The sequence below is a fragment of the Drosophila bipectinata genome, chromosome XL, assembly GCF_030179905.1.
Source record: "Drosophila bipectinata strain 14024-0381.07 chromosome XL, DbipHiC1v2, whole genome shotgun sequence".
NCBI lineage: Eukaryota > Metazoa > Arthropoda > Insecta > Diptera > Drosophilidae > Drosophila > Drosophila bipectinata.
Window position 1 is genome coordinate 1575837 of NC_091734.1, and position 19945 is coordinate 1595781.

General features: G+C 59.3%; 1 protein-coding gene and 1 long non-coding RNA gene across 7 annotated transcripts; one reads left to right on the forward strand and one right to left on the reverse strand.

Moving 5' to 3' along the window:
• Positions 1 to 288: 288 nt before the first annotated feature.
• HUWE1 (HECT, UBA and WWE domain containing E3 ubiquitin protein ligase 1) lies at positions 289 to 19584 on the reverse strand. Of its 6 annotated transcripts, none has more exons than XM_070282780.1 (18): positions 19454 to 19584; positions 17437 to 18105; positions 16563 to 16802; positions 16286 to 16507; positions 15955 to 16226; positions 15389 to 15882; positions 10126 to 15323; positions 7311 to 10068; positions 6727 to 7257; positions 5165 to 6666; positions 4964 to 5099; positions 2175 to 4892; positions 1713 to 2105; positions 1462 to 1650; positions 1071 to 1392; positions 836 to 1001; positions 581 to 771; positions 289 to 517 (listed from the first exon to the last, which is right to left on the reverse strand). In XM_070282780.1, the coding sequence occupies exons 2-18, from the start codon at positions 17701 to 17703 to the stop codon at positions 415 to 417; spliced, it is 15702 nt and encodes a 5233-aa protein (XP_070138881.1). In that variant the 5' UTR covers positions 17704 to 18105; positions 19454 to 19584; the 3' UTR covers positions 289 to 414. The 6 variants fall into 6 exon arrangements, with proteins under 6 accessions (XP_070138881.1, XP_070138876.1, XP_070138877.1 ...); XM_070282775.1 differs by having other exon boundaries at positions 2175 to 4910; XM_070282776.1 differs by having other exon boundaries at positions 15389 to 15885.
• On the forward strand, positions 18114 to 18765 carry LOC138927535 (uncharacterized). The gene is made up of 2 exons (XR_011444007.1): positions 18114 to 18442; positions 18520 to 18765. It is a non-coding gene; the product is annotated as an uncharacterized lncRNA (long non-coding RNA).
• Positions 19585 to 19945: the final 361 nt, after the last annotated feature.

Below are 19945 nucleotides of genomic sequence, written 5' to 3' on the forward strand. Positions count from 1 at the left end.
TTTTTTTTGCAAATTTTTCTTCGATTCTTTTTGTTTTTTTTTAAATTTTTTTTGCGATTTTCTTTGTTTTTTTTTTTGTATTTTAAATTTAGGTATCATTTTTAATTTTTTATAAGTTTTTGTTTTTGAAAATTTAAGAAAATATATATTGTATATATATAGGCGCGAAAATTAGGAATTAATTCAACATTTTTATATATACTATGTAACTAATGTAAGTTTTTTTGTTGATGCTATCATCGCACATTTTCAGTGGCTGTTCTATTCTTTTCTTTCTTTCTTTCTTTCTTTCTTTCGTTCTTTCTTTAGGAATTGTTTTCTTCTCGTTTAGGGGGGGAGGGGGCTCTGCCCAGGCAGCAGGCTCGCTTCGCAAATAATACAGGTCCTGCGCCATCCGCCGATCGGGATCCCTCTTTAGGCAAAGCCAAAGCCCTCGGAGCACTCGTGTATGGCCTTCAGGAGGCAGCTGCGCAGCTTGTCGTACGACTTGTACATGGGCAGATCCAGTTGATTGAAGCTGTAAAGGATTAGGGGTTAGACTTTCCAAATATAACATTTTAAAGATCCCGTCGCCACTTACCAGGTGTGGGCACAGGGCAGGCGATCCGTGGACCGATCGTCTCGATGAATTTGGAACTTTTGGATTCCGTTCATGCCCTCCAGCGAGCCGAAGCCCTGCAGCGGCACCTTCGAGGTGCCAGTCACAAACTGCAAGAACTTGGCACGGTCCGCTTGGTCGAAGCTGCGCAGAGCTCGCCAGAACCATTGTATCTAAAAAAGAGGGCAAGTCATGGATTAGAAAGAGAAGGCGAATAGAATAGACCACCTGACCCACCTGTGCCGATTTCGACGTGTACTTGTGGTACTCGGTGTTGGCCTTCAGATCTTCAATGTCAATATCCGGCAGACCGGATATGAGAAGTTCCAGTTCCTGTTCGTTGAATATCGATATTAAATGCTTTGGAATAATGTCGTAGAAGCCCTCTAGGAAAGCGTCCAACCTGGTGGAGACACAAAGAGATTCACATTAGAAACCATTCAGATACATAGAGTCGAGTAATGATCCTTACTGCTGCCGGATGGAGCCGCTCATCTTCAGCTGACAGACCAGCTGGACATATTCGAACTTGTTCTCCTCGGTGACGGCGATGTCGCGTCCGTTTGGCTTGAGATCACGGATCTGGGTGACGCCGAACTCCTGCACCTCGGTGGAGAAGGTCAGTTCGTAGCCCAGCGTGGAGATATCGTTCTTCATGAGGTAGTCGAGGCCCTTGTAGAACTCGTAGTCCTGCGACTCCATGTCCGTGTGCTTCACCTGCTTGCCCAGGATGTGCTTGTAGAAGGAGCGCGTGAAGTAGCACTCCAATAGCTTGTTATCATGCACGGCCTTGGCTGTAGATCAAGGGATACACGTATTAGTTTAAACAATTGAGGATGATGTCCTGAATCCTGAATCCTTACCAATTACACGGCCGACAAACTTGAAGTAGCTCAGGTGATTCGGATTGGCGTGACTGGAGGGGTTTATCATGTAGGTGACGCGGTCACCCGGCGATACGCAGAACAGGGCGTACATCGGATTGAAGATCTCCCGCGAGATGATCACATACCACTCGCGCAGCAGTCCGCCAGCGTCCTGGCCCTCCTCATCTGCAAAAGCAAGGGGGATTACTTTGTGACTCGAAAAGGAAAGCCATGCTGGGCCAACTCACCTTCAAAGACGATGTAGAACCGGTTCTTCCACTCCTCGGGGCCCAGGCGGTAGAGGACGCGGAACGAATCCTCAAAGACCGTAACACGACGCACACTGACCGTGTGCTCCTCGCGGCGTATGCCCTCGTCCAGGCGCTCCAGCTCCGTCTGGAAGTACTTGCGCTTGACATCAAAGTCTAGGATGCGCGTATGATCCACCAGCACGGCGAAGGGTCCGTCGGAGAGGTGGGTGAGCGACTGGCGCAGGATCTGGTTGAGCACCGTGCGATGCTTCTCGGCGAACTGCAGGAACTTCTGACGATCCTGACGCAGCTGCGCCTCATGGGCACTGAGTGGGGGGCCGCCGGAGCTGTTCGGCGTGTTGGTGGCCGCGTCCTGCATCCGTGGCTCGTCTGCAAGAAGATGGAAAGCCCGAAACATTAGGATAGATCGCCGATGGATGTCTCTAGGGATGCACTTACCTTCAAAACTGGTAGAGCTGAGGGTGTGGCCGCTGCTGGACTCGTCGATGAGAGGACTGTGCTGCTGGACGGAGGAGGAAGGCACCATGCCGGGCACCAAGCCGGCCATACCGCCGCTCAGGACCCGAAGTGCGGCGGCCGAGACGCCGGATATGCTGTTGCGTCCCGACTTCTTGGTGGGGACGCGATGCGAGGCGTGGATGAGGAAGAAGGCCTCCACGGTGGGCTGCAGCACCAGCACGGCGAACTCGTCCTTGGACTCTTCCAGCGCCACCAGGCACTCGCTGAGCGTGTGCCAGAGGACATCCAGGCAGAGAATTTGGCTTAAAGTGGGTCTGTTCGACTTCCCGGCAGCGGAGGAGGCAGTCACTGCTCCTGCTTCCGCTTCTGGTGCAGCCCGTGGTCCCGCTGCTGCTGCTGCGGCTGCAGCTGCGGCCGCTCGCCTGGCAGGCAGACTTCGTGGATCCTCCGGCACGAGAATGTCGATCTCCTCCTCGTCGTCGTCGTCGTCATCATCGTCCAGGGCATTGTGGCCGCTCTCCTGATTGGTCTCCATGGATGTGGGAGCCGAAGTGCCTGCAGCGTCCGAGCTGCTGCCACCGGAGGCTCCGCCATCGCCCTCGATATCGATGATGTCGTCATCCATGTCGCCGCTTCCCAGTCCACTGCCGGCCCCAGTGCCGGAGCCACTGCTTCCCGGCCCCGTCTGGGCGTTTTGGACCTCGTACATGTCCCGGACCTGCATGAAGATCTTGAGCGTGCGCAGGAAGTACGGCTGGGCGGAGGAGTTCGACATGAGCTTCTTCATCGACGGCAACTGCAGCTCGCAGGTGGGCTTGGCGTTCTTCGGCGCCGAGATCACCACATGCTCCGCGGTGAAGCGATCCTGCATGATGCCCTCGTGGACGGTTAGGTTGGGCAGGAGCGAGGCTCCTGTCGATCCGCTGGCCGAGCTTCCGGCGGCGCCAGCTGCCGAGGCAGCGGTTACCGATGTGGACGCCGCTCCGGCCTGGGAGCTGTTGTTGTTGTACGCCCGAATCTCCTCCAGCAGCGTCTGTATGGCCATGCGCACCTCCTCCGCCAGGCCCAGAATGGCCGCCGTCAGATACTGAATGAATATCGCGTTGGAGGCCTGCGAGCACTGGGTGAGGTTCACGATCAGCTTGGCCACGTTGTCCAGGCCCTCGGTGGTGCCGCACTGGTGGGTCAGCACCTCGATCACCAGCTGCAGCTGCGAGAAGTTCTTCGCGTAGATCTTCCTGCGCGACTTCATCGGCGTCACCGGCAGCGCCACGCTCAGGGTGGGCAGCTGTTGGGGCTTCACCGGCGCAGCACTAGCGCCGTCTCCAGCCGAGCCGGGATTTCCGGCCGCCGGAGCGGCTTGTCCGCCACTTCCTGCCGCCAGACTGTCTCCGATCTCCGAGGTAGCACCCGCGCCATGGGCAGTAGCTGCCGCAGAGGGTGCGTTAGTCGCCGCCACGACTGCTGCTGCGGCGCCGAGGGCTCCGACGGCTCCTCCGGATGGAGGAGCTCCTGTGGCCTGGCCGATGGGGATGAGCGTCGGCATCTGGTCCATGAAGGGCAGCTGCTCCTCCTCCTTGGGCAGCTCCGTGCTGAGCGAGGCCAGCAGCTTGACCAGCATGTCCGTGAGATGCGGCGACCGGCAGATCACCTTGTAGGGCAGCATCTCGAGGAGCTGGCCGAACGGCGAGTCGCTGAAGGAGAGGAACTCGGTGTTGTTCGGCTGCCACTCCCACGCCGGCTGGGAGGTCAGCGGGAAGTCCGCCACGTGCGCCAGGCGCACCTCCGTCTGTCGGTCGATGTTCATCACCACGTCCCAGAAGTTCTTGGCGTTCGTCTGGTACGGGATCGAGCTGCTGCCGCTGTTGTTGGGCACCTTGCCGGCCGTGGCTGCCGCCTTGGCCGCCGCCGCCTTGGATGTGGACGGAGACTCGTCCAGCGGTGTCGGCTTGCTCGCCGGCGGATCGTCCAGCATGCCGCGCAGCCGATTCGCCACCTGGTAGCGACAGAATCGGGAACGGAAGTCTAGGGTCCCGCCCGGAGGCACTGCATCACTGTTCCCGTACAGGGAGCTCATGAAGCGGCGCGCCTTCACCGTCTCCCGGTTGAAGGGCACGAAGCTGGCCGGATAGTGCTTGGCCAGGACGAAGAGCATGTCCAGGCAGTTGCGGACAATCATCTGCGCCGCCTGGGGATTGATGCTGATGCTCCTGCTGTTGCCCTCGGGGTGTTTGTTGATCAGGAAGATGTTGCTCTTGTAGCCGAAGGCGGCATCCACTCTCAGCTTCAGCCACTCGGGCTTGCTGCCCGCCTGCCCGGCTCCGAAGTTCCCGTTGTCCTCGTTCGTCTTCTGGACGATGCTGATCAGGGCACTGATCACCCAGTCGCGGGTGGGCTCGTGGTGGCACAGGTTGCGGATGACGCGGTGCAGCCGCATGCTGTTCATCTTCTGGTCCTCCACGAACAGGAAGAGCAGCAGGGTGGCCAGCGAGTCGGGGTCCAGCAGGATGTTCTCGTCCTCCATCATGAGCAGGGCCAGCGGCTTGCCCACATTGGGGGCGTGGTGCGAGTGCGCCTGGTGGTGGACGATGGTCGTGTGCTGGTGGTGCTGCGGCTGGGGATTCCCGGTGGCGTCGTACCAGATGGCACTGTGCCAGCGGGCCTCGTCCAGTCCCTGCAGCGTCGACTGGAAGCGGGCTGGAAGAGAGGAGAGAGCTGAGATTGGGTTGAGAAACAGGTCGGGAGGGGAGGTGCCGGGGCACACTTACAGAGGGCGTTGCTGGGCGGATGGGCGTCCATGCGGGCGCCGTTGCGAGACTCCCAGTCGCGGCGCAGGAACTGTGCCTCGGCGGCCAGTTCCGGTGGCAGGCTGGCGATCTGCGACTCCTCCATGTCGGTGAGAATCTGCAAAGGATTAGGCTTCAAAGTCAAGCCACCTGCTTACAAAAGGCACTTCCAGGAATACTCACCGCTTGGCGCAGGTTCTCGGGCAGGTTCTGGAAGAAGGCGGCCGTGTCCACGGGGTCCTCGGGATTGGCACTCTGCGCCGCCTGGCGCTGCTGCTCGATCCGTTGCTGCATCAGCACCTCCGACTGGATGTTCAGCGGCAGGGCCGCAAGGAATTCCGGGTTCACCTCCACCAGCGAGTCGTGGGCGATCTGGATGGCGTTCTGCTGCGCCCGCTGGCGGATGCGCTGCATCCGCAGGTGCTCCTGGATCACCTCCTCGCGCATCTCGCTCGGCAGGGCCGCCAGGAAGGAGGGGTCCACGCCCTCCGGCACTTCCAGGTCCCCGAGAGCGGCCCGCACTTCGGGACTCATGTCGGCAATGGTGCTGGCAGCGGCCGAGCCACCACTAGCTCCTCCGGTGGCCGCAGCAGCAGCTTCTCCTGCCGTGGCTGTCGCCTGCCCAGATTCTCCACTAGGCGGTGCTCCGCTTTCTGGTGCAGATCCAGTGCCACTTGCATTAGTGGCGGCCGTTTCTGTCGAGGATTCAGTTGGAGCTGGAGTTTCTCCCGCAGCGGCTGAGGCCGGTGGGGAGGCTCCTCCAGATCGCGGCAGTTGGGATAGTATCAACTCCACCTCTTCGGGTGTGCGAGCAGGAATGAATGGAGGCCGGGACGCAACACTGTCGTCCCCGGCTCGGTCTGGCTCGGGCGTGGTCGAGGCCGAGGCTTCGGCCGGCCCGGAAAGGGGATCCGTCGCGTTCTCACTGACTGGCGGCGGTGTCACCTGCTGCTGCTGCTCATGCTCCTCCTGGAGCGGCAGGTCCATAATGCCGGGCAGCACATCCACGTCCAAGTCTAGGGAAGACGGCAGGGCGAAGCTCCTCTCCGCACCGGCGACGTTCAGCTGCTCCAGCGTGCTGCTGGAGATCGGTGTGGGTGCCGAGACGAGCGTCGGCGCCGGAGTGGATGGCGGATTAGCAGACGAGGACTCTGATCCAGAGCTGGCGGATGAAAGGGCGGCCAGGCCCAGGTTGGAGCGGGAGGATCCGTTTCCGGTGACGTGCGCCTGGACGAGGCGCTGCAAGCGGGCGGGCAGGTCGCGCATGGGAGGACGGGCGTTGATTAGCGGCGACCCGGCGTTGCGGTTTCCGGCTGCCGGGCGGCTCCGGGCCGAGGTCTGGCGGTCAACCAGCTGCATCAGCAGCAGCTCGGCATCGTCCAGGCGGGAGATGGGACGCGAGGGGCGGCCGTTGCTGGGCAGATTCGGTACCGGCGGATGACGGCTCTGGCTCTGGTTCTGGTTCTGCGAGTTCTGGAGCTCGGCTCCATCGCCCGCGGTTCCGCCACCGCCACCTCCACCTCCACCGCCCGAGCTCGAGCCCTGGCTGTCCTGCTCGTTGGTGAGGTCGATCTCCGCGTAGATGTTGAAGTTCACCTGGTTCTGCTGGCGCAATCCGCGGAGCTGGCGGCTGCGCACCGCTCCTGCCGCGTCCAAGGAGCCACTGCCTCCAGTGGTGGATGCGGCTGGAAAACGAAGATCTAAAATCGAAAGGCAATGGGAATCATCCGGATCAGGACACTCACCAGTCAAGGGTGTGTAGGGATTCGTTGCAGTCGTGGCTGCTCCATCGCCCGAGGAAGAGCTACCAGCTCCGGTGGTTCCCGGTCCAGTGCCAGCACCAGATCCAGCTCCAAAGCTAGAGGGGATCAGTACTGGTATGGAGCTGCGACGGGTGCCGCCAGTGGCGGACGCAGCCACCGGGGGAAGCACCAGGATGCTGCTGTTGCTGCTGGTCGAGTTGCTGGACGATTGTGAGGATGGGGCCGTGGACGCGGTGCTGCTCGTCGTGCCAGTTGCACTGCCGGTTGTGGCAGCTCCACCCGCAGCTCCCGATCCGCTTCCGGCTGTTCCCGTTGCCGAGGTGGCAGCGGCAGCCGCGGCGGCGGTGGCAGCGATGCGGGCGGCCTCCTTGTCCTCCTCCTGCTTCCGCGGGTAATAGGAGCTCTTGATGCCCTTGATGAGATGTGGGACGAGGAAGTGGGCGGCGTACAAGCAGGCGTCCGTCTGGCTCTCCATGTCCAGGGCCTTGGCCTCCTCCAGCCACCAGTGCAGCGCTGCGAAAGAAGAGTTTCAGAAAAGGTCCAGGCAGAGATGCCATCTTACTCACCGTCTTGGGTAAAGGTCTCCATCTGGGTCTCCTCCGTGGGGTTCTGGTGCGTGGGCATGCAGACGCAGTACTGCTGGTCCAGGTAGAGCAGCCTCCGGCGCACCCCGGTGGCGCAGAGCGTCGAATTCGGGTGCTGGGTGGCCGAGGATCCGGCCCCTCCGCCTGCCCCGATACTGTTCGACCCACCAACGGCTCCCGATGCGGATCCACCGCCCGGGTTGCCGCCAGCGCTCGGATGTTCGTCCAGAAGGTTGCTCATGCCGCTTCCCGAGGGGCCTCCGTTGCGTTCCAGCTGGGCGAGGGTGGCCGCGTGGAAGGCGTTGGCGTCGCCGCCATTGGAGGCTCCAGCGGCGCCAGATGCTCCGCTTCCTCCTGCACCACTTCCCGACCCGCCTCCCGCTCCGCCAATAAAGCTAAAGTCCGGGGTCATCCAGGAGCCGGACGAAGTGCGGAGGGCAGACGATGCCGAGGCAGTGGGTCCGACTGTTGCGGCATTCGATGAGGAGCCGCCCGGCTGGGAGCCACTGGCACCCTGTCCCGCGCCAGATCCGCCGCCCGAGCCACCGCCGTTCACGTCGATGTCCAGGGGCTGGGCAATGGAGCTGTTCATGCGCACCCGGAAGCTGGCCGGGGGCGTGGGCATCAGGTGGGGGCTGTCGCCGCCCAGTCTCTCGTAGAGGTAGGCCTCTGCACGGTCGGCCGCCACATCCAGATCCACGTCGGCGTCCTCGTCGTCCTCCTCGGCGGTGGGCCGATTGGCGGACGAGTCTCCGGAGCCGGAGGCGTTGACGGCTGCACTGCGTCGCGGGCGGTTGTTGGACGAGGCGAGGGCCAGGGCTATGTCGATCTGGTTCTCCAGCTCCTGGTCGATGGCACGGCTCTCGTTGCGATCCTCGTCGTCGGGATCGTCCTCATCGTCGTCTTCGTCCTCGTCGACGTCGTCCTCATCCTCGTCCTCGTCGTCGTCGGCGTCCACATCCGCGTCGTTGGATGCAGTCTCCGAGGACTCGGGCTCGTAAATGTGATCAAACACCTCGATGAACTGGCGGGCCGGCTGCTCCTCATCCACGTCCGTCTCGCTGTGCTCGTCCACGTCCTCGTCGGGGGCGTCCTCGTCCTCCTCATCCTCCTCGTCCTCGTTGCGCTCGTCGTTCTCTGTCGAGCCGTCCGAGTCCGAGTCTGAGGTGCTCACGTCGCCCAGGATAGAGGCGTTCATCTCGCGGGCGCCGCCCGGGGCTCCGGTGTCTGAGGAGGTGGAGGCGCCATCACTACCGCCTCCACCGCCGATGCCATTGTCGTTCACTACGCTGGGATTGTGGCTTCCGCCGCCTACCGCGCTGCCAACATCCACGTCCGGGTTGGAACGCAGGCGAGGATCTCCGGAAACGGCTGAGTTCGAGGCACTCCCGGAGTTGGTTCCGGCCGAGTTTCCGCCATTCTGTTGACCAGTTTGGCCCGAGGATCCGCTTCCGGCTCCCGATCCGGCACCGCCGCTGCTCCGGGACGCCAGACGCAAGCCCTCGCTCTGGAGGAAGTCGTCCCACAGCTGGTCAAAGTTAAGTACGGGACGCACGGGTCCGCTGCCGTTGCCCGAGGATCCGGAGGCGTTGTTCGCCGAACCGGAGACGGGGGGCAGGCCGCCCGGGTCGTTGGTGTCGCCGCCGTTGCTGCGCTCCTCCACCACATCGATGACAGCCGCCGTTCCTCCGCCGACTCCAGAGGCTCCGCCAACCAGGCCGGATCCCCCGCCTCCGCCAGGGGCGGGCACGTCGTCAGAGTCCACGGCCATCTCGTGCGAATCGAAGATAAACTCGAAGGCGTGGCGCCGGTCGGAGAGCACGTTCCGGATGATGTCGCGGAGCACGTGCTCGCCTCCGATCGCGTTGGAGCGCTCCACCGCGGCACTGACGGCCGTGCGGGCCGCCAGCCTCGGATAGAGCCGTCGGTTGATGATGGTTCCGTAGGTGTTGCCCGGTCCGGAGTTCATGCCGCTCGACAGCCCGGTGGGGTTGCCGGGTCCGTTGGCTCCGGAGCCGTTGCCGAACAGGATGCGCTTCGAGCCCAGCGTGGTGGTGGACACACTGAAGCGCAGCAGGATCTCCATGGGCCGGAGGATGGCCGCCAGCGTGCTGAGCGTGTTGTGGTTCGAGAGGTCCTTGTACTGGGCGATCTTGGTCAGGTACGTCATCACTCCCTGGCGCAGGAGCACGCGGTACATGTTGTTGCGGTGCATGTGCACCTTGTCGTATAGCATGGGGGACTCGATCAGGTTGGGGAACAGGCTCATCAGCACCTGGAGCCGGGTGTGCTTCTCGGTGGAGTCCGGCTGGGCGAGGGCCCGCGCCACGGCGGCGTGCAGCTCCTCGGACACCTGCACCTGGACGCCCGGCTGCTGGTAGCAGTCCGAGAGGGAGCAGATCAGCACCCGGGACATGGTGCTCACCTCGGGCACGTGGTGGCGCTGGGTGATCGGCAGGAAGCGGTCCAGCAGGACACCCAGGAACGTCTGTTGCGGGGCCGAGATCAGCGGACTGTCCGCCGGATGGTAGATGTGCGAGAGCAGGACGCGCGGCACCAGGGACTGGTAGGCCCGCGTGGCGTCCGCCAGCAGCTTGAGGAGCGTGGCGCGCGACAGCGCTGGCTTGGCGTGGCTGTGGGCGCTGGTGGGGATGTGCCAGGAGCAGCAGCACGGCTCGAACTTGTCCGTCTGCTGGCCGGCTGCGCCGGAGCTCTGTTTCTTGCTGGGAGCAGGAGTGTCCTGGGAAGGGGATATCACATTAGGAGCAAGTCTGGAAGAAATGGGTGAGCCACCTACCTCGTCTGGTTCCATTCCCAGGGGCTGGTCCGGCTGGAAGAGTTCCGCCGCTGCCAGGGGTCCCCGATCCGAGGCCGCTATGCCTCCATAGTGGCAGCAGGGCTGCACCAGGGCAAGTAGCAGTTCCTTCAGCACCTCCACCGAGGACTGCACCTGCAGATCGTCCTTCAAGTCCACCTTGGAGCCGCATGTCGGCGAAGTGGCGTCCTGGCCGGAGCCCTGCGTCTGGTTGGGGTTGCCGGCGGCGGCCGTCGGCTGCTGGCCAAACTTGGACTTGACCATGATGCGGGCATCGTCCGTAAGGGGAGTCGAGCCCGGGTTCAGCAGGTAGTCGCCCTTGAGCATCTCCTTGGCGGCGGCCACGAAGATCTGGGGATTGCGCGACACCGCCGTAGAGACCTGGGTGAGGACGTAGATGAGGTCGCGGTGGCTGATGGGAACGATGCCGGCCGCACGCATGCCCAGCACCCGCTCCATGGCCTCCTGGAGGACGGGTGGCGCCTCCAGGACGTGGCGCAGAATGATGATGGCGTAGGTGGGGAAGCCCATGAAGCTGCAGGACTGCTGCAGCTGGAGCAGCATCCGCACACCGCCGCGCCGGATGAACACCTGGGCGTTGTCGAAGTTGCGGGTGAGGCGCGCGCACAGCCGGAGCAGCGACAGCTTCGTCTCGTGGTGGAGGAGCAGCCCCGGCTGGAGCAGCGCCACAATGCTTCCGATGATCCGGCCGCAGTCGAACTTGCTCAGGCCCACGTGCTCCTCGTTGAGTATGATCTTCTGCGTCCGCTTGGGCAGTGGCGGGGATCCAGATCCACTACTTCCTCCCGATCCTCCCGACTTGCTACCCGAATTAGATGACTTTGCCTTAGCGGCCGCTGCGGCGGCGGCGTTCTTCTGCCGCGACTTGCTGCGCGTCGTCATGGCGCGTGCTGATCCTCCTCCGGCGGCTGGCGCTGGCTGGGCCGAGGCGCCCTCCTCGCTGGTCTTATCCTCGCCGGCCTTGGCAGGGACGTCCTCGTTGAGGTTCACCAGCTGGCGGACGGAAATCAGTTCGTCCGTGTTGACAGTGCCGGAGCCGTCGGGCGCCGTGCTGACCACCCGGTTCAGGATGTTCTCCACCTTGTGGAGGGCCACCGGGTTGTTCAGGTTGACGATGGCATCGTTGAGCTTGAGGGCCGGGAAGACGGGCCGGTGGGTGCCGGACGCCTCGCTCACCTGGGTCATGCAGTTGAGGCTGACGGTGCACCGCTGGCGTCCGATGTTGATGTGGAGCCAGCGCTCGCCGGCGGCGTAGGCGTTCCGGATCAGCTCGTTGTTGGCGTCCGAGTAGTTGTTCCACTTGCCGGTGGAGGCGTCGTACCAGCGCCACACGTCGCTGCTCACTGCCCGCATGTTGCTCTTCCGCTGCAGGATGTGGCTGATGCTATCGATGGCATCGATCAGGTCCACCAGGTTCTGCACCCAGCGTGGTACAGCAGGGCGCGGCGGCTGGCCGGCATCGCCGGTGACCACCGCCTGTTCCAGTATCCAGGTGCTCATGCAGTCGAGCAGCTTCACTAACAGCCCCATCGCGTCCTGGGCGGTGATGGCTTCCACCAGCGGCCTGTGCAGATCGCTGTAGTTCTCCTCCAGCAGCAGCGTGGAGGTCTTCAGGCGGACGAACAGCCGTGTGGCAGTCATGCCGGTGAGGCACTCCTCCAGCCGGTTGGCCTTCGATTGGCCTCCTCCCGACTTGGAGGGCTCGAACAGCTGCAGGGTGAAGTCCACCCACTGGATGATGTTGCGCACAAAGTTGGTGACGAAGACCTGCTTGTTCAGGTGGTTGTGGCGGCGGTAGAGCACGGCTATCAGGTCGGCGGCGCTGTTCACCGTGTCCGGAATGGCCTCCATGAACTCGAAGGCCCGGGATATCGCCTCGTCGCAGAATCTGTCGAAGATCAGCTGCGGCATCAGCTTCAGGTGCTTGTAATCGTATGTTGATGTGGCCGAGGGTGCCGCTGAGGACGAACTGGAGCTGGATGTGGCGGTGGCGGTGCCTGCCGGCTTGCAGTTGGTGTCCGAGGGAGCCTCCATGTCTACGTCCATGTTGGCGCCTGACGAGGGCGGAGGCGGCGGGGGTGGAGCTGTTCCGCCCGTCTGGCTGGACAGGGCACTGGCCTCCGGGTTGTTAAGCAGATAGTCGGTGGCCTCCTCCAAGGAGGCGTTGCTGCGCAGGGCCTCGATCACGTGGTAGTGCGTGAAGCCCATGTCCGTGAGGGTCTTGATGTGGTCGGCGTTGAGACCGTCGTCCGTGCTCCGGATGTAGAGGTTCTCGAACTTGATCTCCTTCATGCGCGTGTGGTAGCGGTCGAGCAGGGTCTGGTGCGACTTGATCAGGTGCTTCAGGATGAGGATCATCGTCTCGAACATGCTGGGCCCGTAGTTGGGAATGGGGCGGCGCGACCAGATCCGGCGCAGCGCCTGCATGGCCAGCTGGTGGATGTGGATCAGGTAGAAGACCGGCTCGAAAGGCACCGAGTCCGGCAGGTAGTTGAGTCGCGGACTCATCGTGTAGGGGGAGTCGAGCATGGCCCGGGGATTCACCATCTTCTCGAGCAGCTGCAGCCAGGCGTCGAGGAACTCGCCGGTGCCCTCCGGGCAGTCGCGCTTGTCGTCCTCGTGCGCCTGCATCAGGTCCTCCATGGTGGCCCACTGGTCGAACTTGAACTTCTGGGAGACGTTGTCGAGGGACAGCGCCCAGTAGAACATCTCGAAGAAGGCCTTCAGGCCGTTCTCGGCGCAGAACTGTGAGATCATCAGGTGGAAGGCGCTGCGCTTGTCGTCGAACAGCATCGGCCCGGTGAAGCCCACCGAGCAGATGAGGAAGGTCAGCTTCAGCTTGGGCACCGGCTTGGGCAGGATGCTCTCGTGGCTGAACCCGTTCACCAGGATCGAGCTCAGGATGCGGGCTATCTCGCGCGCCTCCGGCGTAGGAACTTTGTTGATGTTGCTGATCAGGTCGTTGATGCGGCGCTGGCGGGTCTGGGGCGAGCCCACCGACAGCTTCACCAGCGTGCCGAGCAGCTCGGCCAGGGCCCGGCCCAGCCGCGAACTGGCCGCCAGCAGGGACTTGATGTAGCGGAACTGCTCCTCCGGCGTATACTTGGTCCGGAACTCCGCAGCGCGCTCCAGCTTCCGGGACAGCTCCGCCTCCGTGAGGGGATCTGCTGTGCCCGCTGCCGCCGACATCTGGGCGGCGATTTCGTCCCATATGAGATCCGGGTGCTGGGTGGGCTCGTCGGAGCAGAGATTCAGCAGGATGGTGCTCTCCCACACCAGCGAGATGTAGAGCTGGACGAGCTGCTGGAGCAGCTGGACGCCCGTTTCACGGTTGACGCCCCAGCGCTTGAGGAGAATGGCGCGCATGTCGGTGGAGGCGTTGCGGCACAGATGCACCAGCATCACCACGTACCCGTGGACGAAGCTCATGTTGTGCAGGATGGGTGTGTACTCGGCGTTGGCGAAGCCGTCCTCCAGCTTCTGGCAGCAGACGAGCTCCGCGAGCAGGACACTGCCGCCGGGAAAAGTGAAGTGCTTGATGAGGGGCTTCAGCTGGGAGACGATGTCCGCCAGCTGCTTCAGGGCCACGTCCAGGACCTTGGTCTCCTGGGCCTGGCTGAGGATCGCCTTGCACACGTTGGCCACCGCCTGGGACGTGGTGGAGACGGGCGAGTCCACCGGCAGGTTGGGCAGCGAGAGCAGCTGCAGGATCGGCTTCAGGCCGCCGTGCAGCACGAACTCCCGGCAGTGGTCTCCGTTCGGGCTGTTGCTGAATATGGCCTCGATGAACTTCATCACGTTGAGGATGTAATCGATCAGTGGGATGGCCTCGCGCTCCGGCGGCGTCGAGGGAGCCACCAACTTGACCGCCTGCGATGCGGCGGCCGATGATGATGAGGACGGGGTGGTCGCTCCTCCGCCGCCTCCTGTTGCTCCTGCTCCGGAGGACTGGGGAATCCGCGGCGTGCCCGCCACTCCCTGCTGCTGTTGTTGCTGCTGCTGTTGGGAGGCGGAGCTCATCTCATCGTCATCGTCGTCGTCGTCGCCGCTGCTGTCGTTGGTGTCCGCCGCGCTCTGGAGGACCGAAGCCGCTCCGCCCGGGCCGCTCACCGGCGAGGGAGCCGAGGCGGCGTGATGACTGCCGCCGTGGCTGCCCGAACCGGAGCCCGAGCCGCTGCTCTCCTTGTTGGCGCGCCAGCAGATGAAGCTGGGATCGGAGCCGAGGCGCACTAGCTCGTTCAGCAGCCGGACAATGGCCTCGGTGGCGTCGGCCCGCAAGTAGGGATGGTGCTTGATGAGGTCGTCCATGGCGTTGCCCAGATTGGTGGCAGTGTCGCCGAGCGGGTCGGAGGAGCGACGGCGCCGCATGGCCACCAGGTAGTCCGGCGACAGGAGTACTTTCAGCACCTTGTCGAAGGGATCGTAGGAGAGGAACTCGAAAAGGCCGCGCTCGTTCAGGCAGAGGGCGGAGAAGACGTTGGGCAGCGATCCGAGGACCTCTCTGGTGGCCGGCACATCCTTCTGAAGGAGCGCCTTCAGCATGACGCTGGTGATGCCCAGGTCCTGCAGCGAGGACAGCAGCGAGGGCTCGTTGAATACGTAGACGGTCACCACGTCGGTGGCCAGGAGGAAGAGCGACGGCCCGTAGTACTCCGCATTGGCGATGATGTGGCGCAGCGACTGGGTGAGGCTGGTCTCCATGATGTTGCGCATGTTGCTGAAGTGGGCATGGTCCTGGATGCTCTTCTTGAGGAAGTTCAGCATCGACTTGAGCAGCGCGGCCCGCTGGGTCACGCACGACGGCTTCTTCGGCTGCAAGCTGCTCGGCAGCTGCGCCGAAAGCTCCGCCTTGCGCTCCGCTAGCGGCCGGGCATAGTAGCTGTTTGCCGGATACATGACGGGGGCCGGTCTGGCGGCACCTCCATCGCGCTGAATGCCTCCGCCGGCCTGATCCTGGCCGGACGCTCCTCCTCCCAGCACTCCTCGAATGTCCAGGAGTCCTGCTCCTGAAGCAACCGCTCCCCCAGCTGCTCCCAATCCCAATGCTCCGCTCTGCTCCTGGTAAGCTCTGTAGGCGCGGCTAGCAACCGTGTCACTGGAGCTGTCGCGACGTGGCGAGGCGCCACCACTGGCCACCGAGGCGTTCTCAGTGGCGGCATCTGGAGGAGAATCAGAGGGAATTAGAAACTATATCGGAGTAGCCAGTTCCAGCAAGAACACTCACCTTCCACGTCCTCGTCGACTTGGTCTAGCGACGTGTCCAGCTTGTGGTCATCCCGCAGGGTGGACTCCTTCAGAGTTATACCGATATCGGCCAGAGCCTTGCAGCAGCTCTTGATCTCCTTCTCCAGGCGATCGATGAAGACGTTCAGTCCGTTGTTCTGATGGAATCTGGCAATGTCTATGTTGGTTATGAGGTCGATCACCCGCACCGCCCGGGTCACAAAGGTGATGTGCTCCAGGTCGACGCCCGGCCAGCTGATGACGCACAGGAGCGACTGCATCATGCCGCTCTTGACCAGCGCCGAGCCGCCCATCTCGTAGCTGGCCAGGTGGTACAGCAGCGAGAAGAGCGAGGTGGCCAGGATGAGCGGATACCGCTCGGTCAGTCCATGTGTGGTCAGGTTATCGATGCAGTCGCGCACCAGGAGCGGCAGTGTCCCGCCCTGCCGTTCGGCACCCGTATAGTGCACGATCTTCATCAGACGCGATCCGGCTCTGCTGCACGATTACAAGGGAAGCACTCATGAATCCTCTGAAGAGGTGGATGTTTGGCGGGGGCGTACTCACCTTGGCACATTCGGATTGCGATCAAAGTGGAGCATCGAGGTGAGCGTGCGCAGCACAGCGGCCCGGATCTCCACCAGATGGACGTCCTCCTTGTCGATCAGTTCGCACAGCTCCTCGCCGAAGCCGGCGTACAGGACCTTGTCCGTGTTGTCCTGCAGGGCGTTGGAGTAAATCAGTATGGAGACGGCCTGCAGGCGTGCCTGGACGAACTGCAGCCGCAGCTTGTAGTTATTGAAGCCGGAGATCAGGCGAACACGATGAGCAATGCGCATCTGCGAAGGGATTAAACATTAGCGGGATGGACAAGAACCCCTTGGGATGGAGTACCCACCTTGATGGCCTCACTGGGCTTTGAGATCTGGCCGGCAATCGTTTTGATTACCTCGGGAGCCGCTGCCGTGTGGCAGAGGTCCATCATGTCCGGGATTTCCAGCTGGGCGGCATGACCGTGCTCGTCCACATAGTCGATGCACAGCTGGTAGAGGAACTCCAGCTTTGGCTCGCCGATGCAGCAGTCCTTGAGCGACAGACCATAGTTGGGATCGCCCCAGCGCTATAATCAGACGAGGATTAGGATGGAGTTGATGGAGAGAATCATGATAACTCACCTCAGCTATGTTGAAGAGCTTGACGATCAGCAGCTCCTTCTTCTCGAAGGGCAGGCGTGGGATGAAGTTGCTGCGCTTCGAGAACATGTAGAGCAGGTTGAGGACGGCCAGGACAATGTCCATGTTCTGGGAGGAGAGCAGCTGGGTCAGGTGCTCGATCGAGTTGTACAGATGTCGCGAAAACGAGTGCTCTATCAGCAGTGTGGTGAAGTTGAGCACGTGCAGCAGCAATGTGACATCCTTGAATCAGGATAGGAAAGGGTGAGTACGAAGAATTCTAAATATATCACAAGTAGAATGCATTTCCCCCATGTCTCAGCCCTCTTTTGTTTTTTTCCTTGACTTTAACCTTCATGAAGGTTCAATGGAATTGGCACTCCACTTGTGGATCCAATTTCTGGCTTGGCTTCGGATTTCCAATAGCCCAGTAGTTCTCATTAAAAAAATATACCCATTTCCTCAACGAATTCCCAAGAAAGGTTGGTTTTCAGAGAAAACCTAACCTCCAAACAAGGTAGCAGGCAGTAAACATGTTTGTATTTGTCTGCAAGACCATAACCTAAAACATGCCCATGCTTGTCTGAAAGTTCAAGACCATAACCTAAAATGTGTCCACGTGCTGAAGTCCATAACCTAAAATATGGTCACACTTGTCTGCAAGCTCAAGACCATAATCTAAAGTTTGGCCACACTTGTCTGAAATCTCAAGACTAGAACCACAAACATGCCCATGCTTGTCTGAATGCTGAAGACCATAACCTAAAATATGACTTTTATTGATTTCGGACTAATATTTGTGGTTTTTGTTTTAAAAACTGACTTATTTTTAACTTAGTAACTCTGATTCGAATTAAAAACAAGGGGCATTACTCACCTGGTCCTGGAAATTGGTGTCGCACTGCAGGACAAACTCGTTGGCGTTGACATGGCGCGCCGCCTCCTCGAGTATCTTGTCGAATCGGTCGAGAATCTCGATCCAGTGGTAGAGCTCGCACTTGCCATATATCCAGACGTGCACAGTGTCGAGGAACTCTAACAGCTCCGCGCGGCTGCGCCGTTTGGTCAGCTCATCGATCAGTTCACGGCACTCGGCCGTTAGCTCCGAGGAGCCCTTCTTTAGCTTCACCGTGTCCACCTTCATTGCGATCGGATTGCGAGCCGGAGGGAGGGCAGCCGGTGCAGTGCGTCCGCGTCCGGGTCCGGTTCCGACTCCGGCTCCGATGCTGGTGGCGTCGGCGGCGGAGGCAGCAGCAGTTACAGCACCAGTGGCGGCGGCGGCGTCAGCACTACTTCGAAAGGATTCCAACTGGCAGCCACTACCGGCTGCGGACTAATGCGATCTTCCGGTTGCACTACCGGCTGCAACGGCTATCTTCCTACTGTGGCGAGATGGTATAAGGGGGGCGCTCCAGGCGGTGTAGAGTGGTACGGTGTGGGGTTGCGACGGCGGCGGCGGCAGTCGATCGGTTATCGGGTTGTTGTGTTTATTGGTTAAGCATCGAATTGCGGTCTAGATGTATACTTCGTCGGCGTGTTCAATAATCTGCAGGATCGGAATAGCAAGTGTGAGTGAGTATACGATACACATATGATAAACATGTCTATTTTTGTTTTTTTTTTTTTTCGAATAACAAGCAAGCCGAGAGCCCTACGCCTACAGGCGCACTCATGATCTGACAGGAATACCTGAGCTAACGGCACTTGTCAGCTGGGAGACCAAGACGGGAGTCGCAAACAAATAAAAACATGAAAATTTCACAAATTATAGAATCAAGCATAAAAGGATAATAAAAAGAAAAGAAAAGAAAGCAAAACAGAGGGCGCGCGCGCATCAACAGAACCGAGTTTTCGGGGAATATACTCGATACTCGGGATACTCGGTAAGGAAAATGAGGTGTACGACTTGGATTTCCGATTCAATTCTTTCTTTTATTTTTTTTTTTTTTGTTTTATTTAGCTTGCATACAAACACACACACACACAAACACTTGGAAACATGAGTATCGGCCAGGCACCAACACAAGAGCACATCCAAACGCAACATGTTTGAGGCAAAATGTCAAATGAGCGCCAAGCGGGGGGAAAGTAAGAGTGGTGGGGAAGTTTGTCCCCACAGCGCCACAGAATAGTGCGTAAGTCAAGGTTGACTTGAACAAAAACAACCCAAAACAGGAGTAACTTTTTGCAAAAAAAAAAAAAGAAGCTGAAAACTTTTTCCCCTCCGTCACCGTCACCGTTCCCTTCACACAAACACGCACTCACACATACACAATAATGTGCAGACCGTATACCGTATGTGTGCGTGCATGTCTCAGGTTGCAAAGACGAGAACACTTTTCTTTCCGCAAATTTTTGGTGCGCGTTTTCATTTCCTGCGACGGAAACTTTACAATTCACAATAACAATTGAAAATGGCCACTCACACACAAACACCCAGGCACGCACACACACACACACACGGCATTATTGTATATGGTGTGTGCATGTCTGGGCCTGTTTCACCGAATTTTCATTATTGCAGCCACAGCAACAACACACAAAACTCTCACCTCCCCACTGCATTTCACGAGACAGCCTCTACTTTTCTACACTCCACCAGAGAACAAATGCCAATGAAATCTGCACACTTCACATTTCCGCACGCGTCAATACCAAACGCCAAAATACAAGAAAGGGACAACGAAAAAAATACGACCAACTTTGATGAAAAAAAGTACCGTAGAAATGTGTAAAAAAAAAAAAAAAAGTGAAAAAAAAGAACAGAAACAATGCAGTGGAATAGAATCGCTGTAGTGTTTGTGCCCGTTTTATTAGTATGTGTGCGTCTTCTCTTTTTTTTTTTAGCCTAGATGTGCTTGCCACGAAAAATTGGATGTTAAAACAGTACTCACAAGTATATTTAATATCAGCATATTGCTGCTATAAAGTTTTTTGTTTGTTCACAAAATTCTAATTTGGTGTTGGCTTAACAATCTCCGTTTGGTTTTGTGAAAAGGCAAACAATAGAGGTGGGAGAACGGGGACGTCGAAAATATTTATTTTTATCGCGATATCGATATCGATATTTTGTTCCTAAATTTTTGTTTTCCCTGTCTGGCAGCACGTCGCAGAACACTCTAGAACGGCGCTGCCAGACATCGATACTTTTTTATCGATAAATAAATTTAAATTTTTATGAAAAAATATTAACAAGAAACAGAAGATAATTAAATGTTTATAGAATGATAAAATAATGAAGATTACAATTTTAACAAAGGATTTAAAAACCAAAACTAATAAATTAACTTTGGGATGCTTGGCATCATTTTTAGAATCCTCTTGGCGGAATAATTTCAAAGATTTAAAAAAAATCGTTGAATATATTTTCAGGTTTAAAATGGACA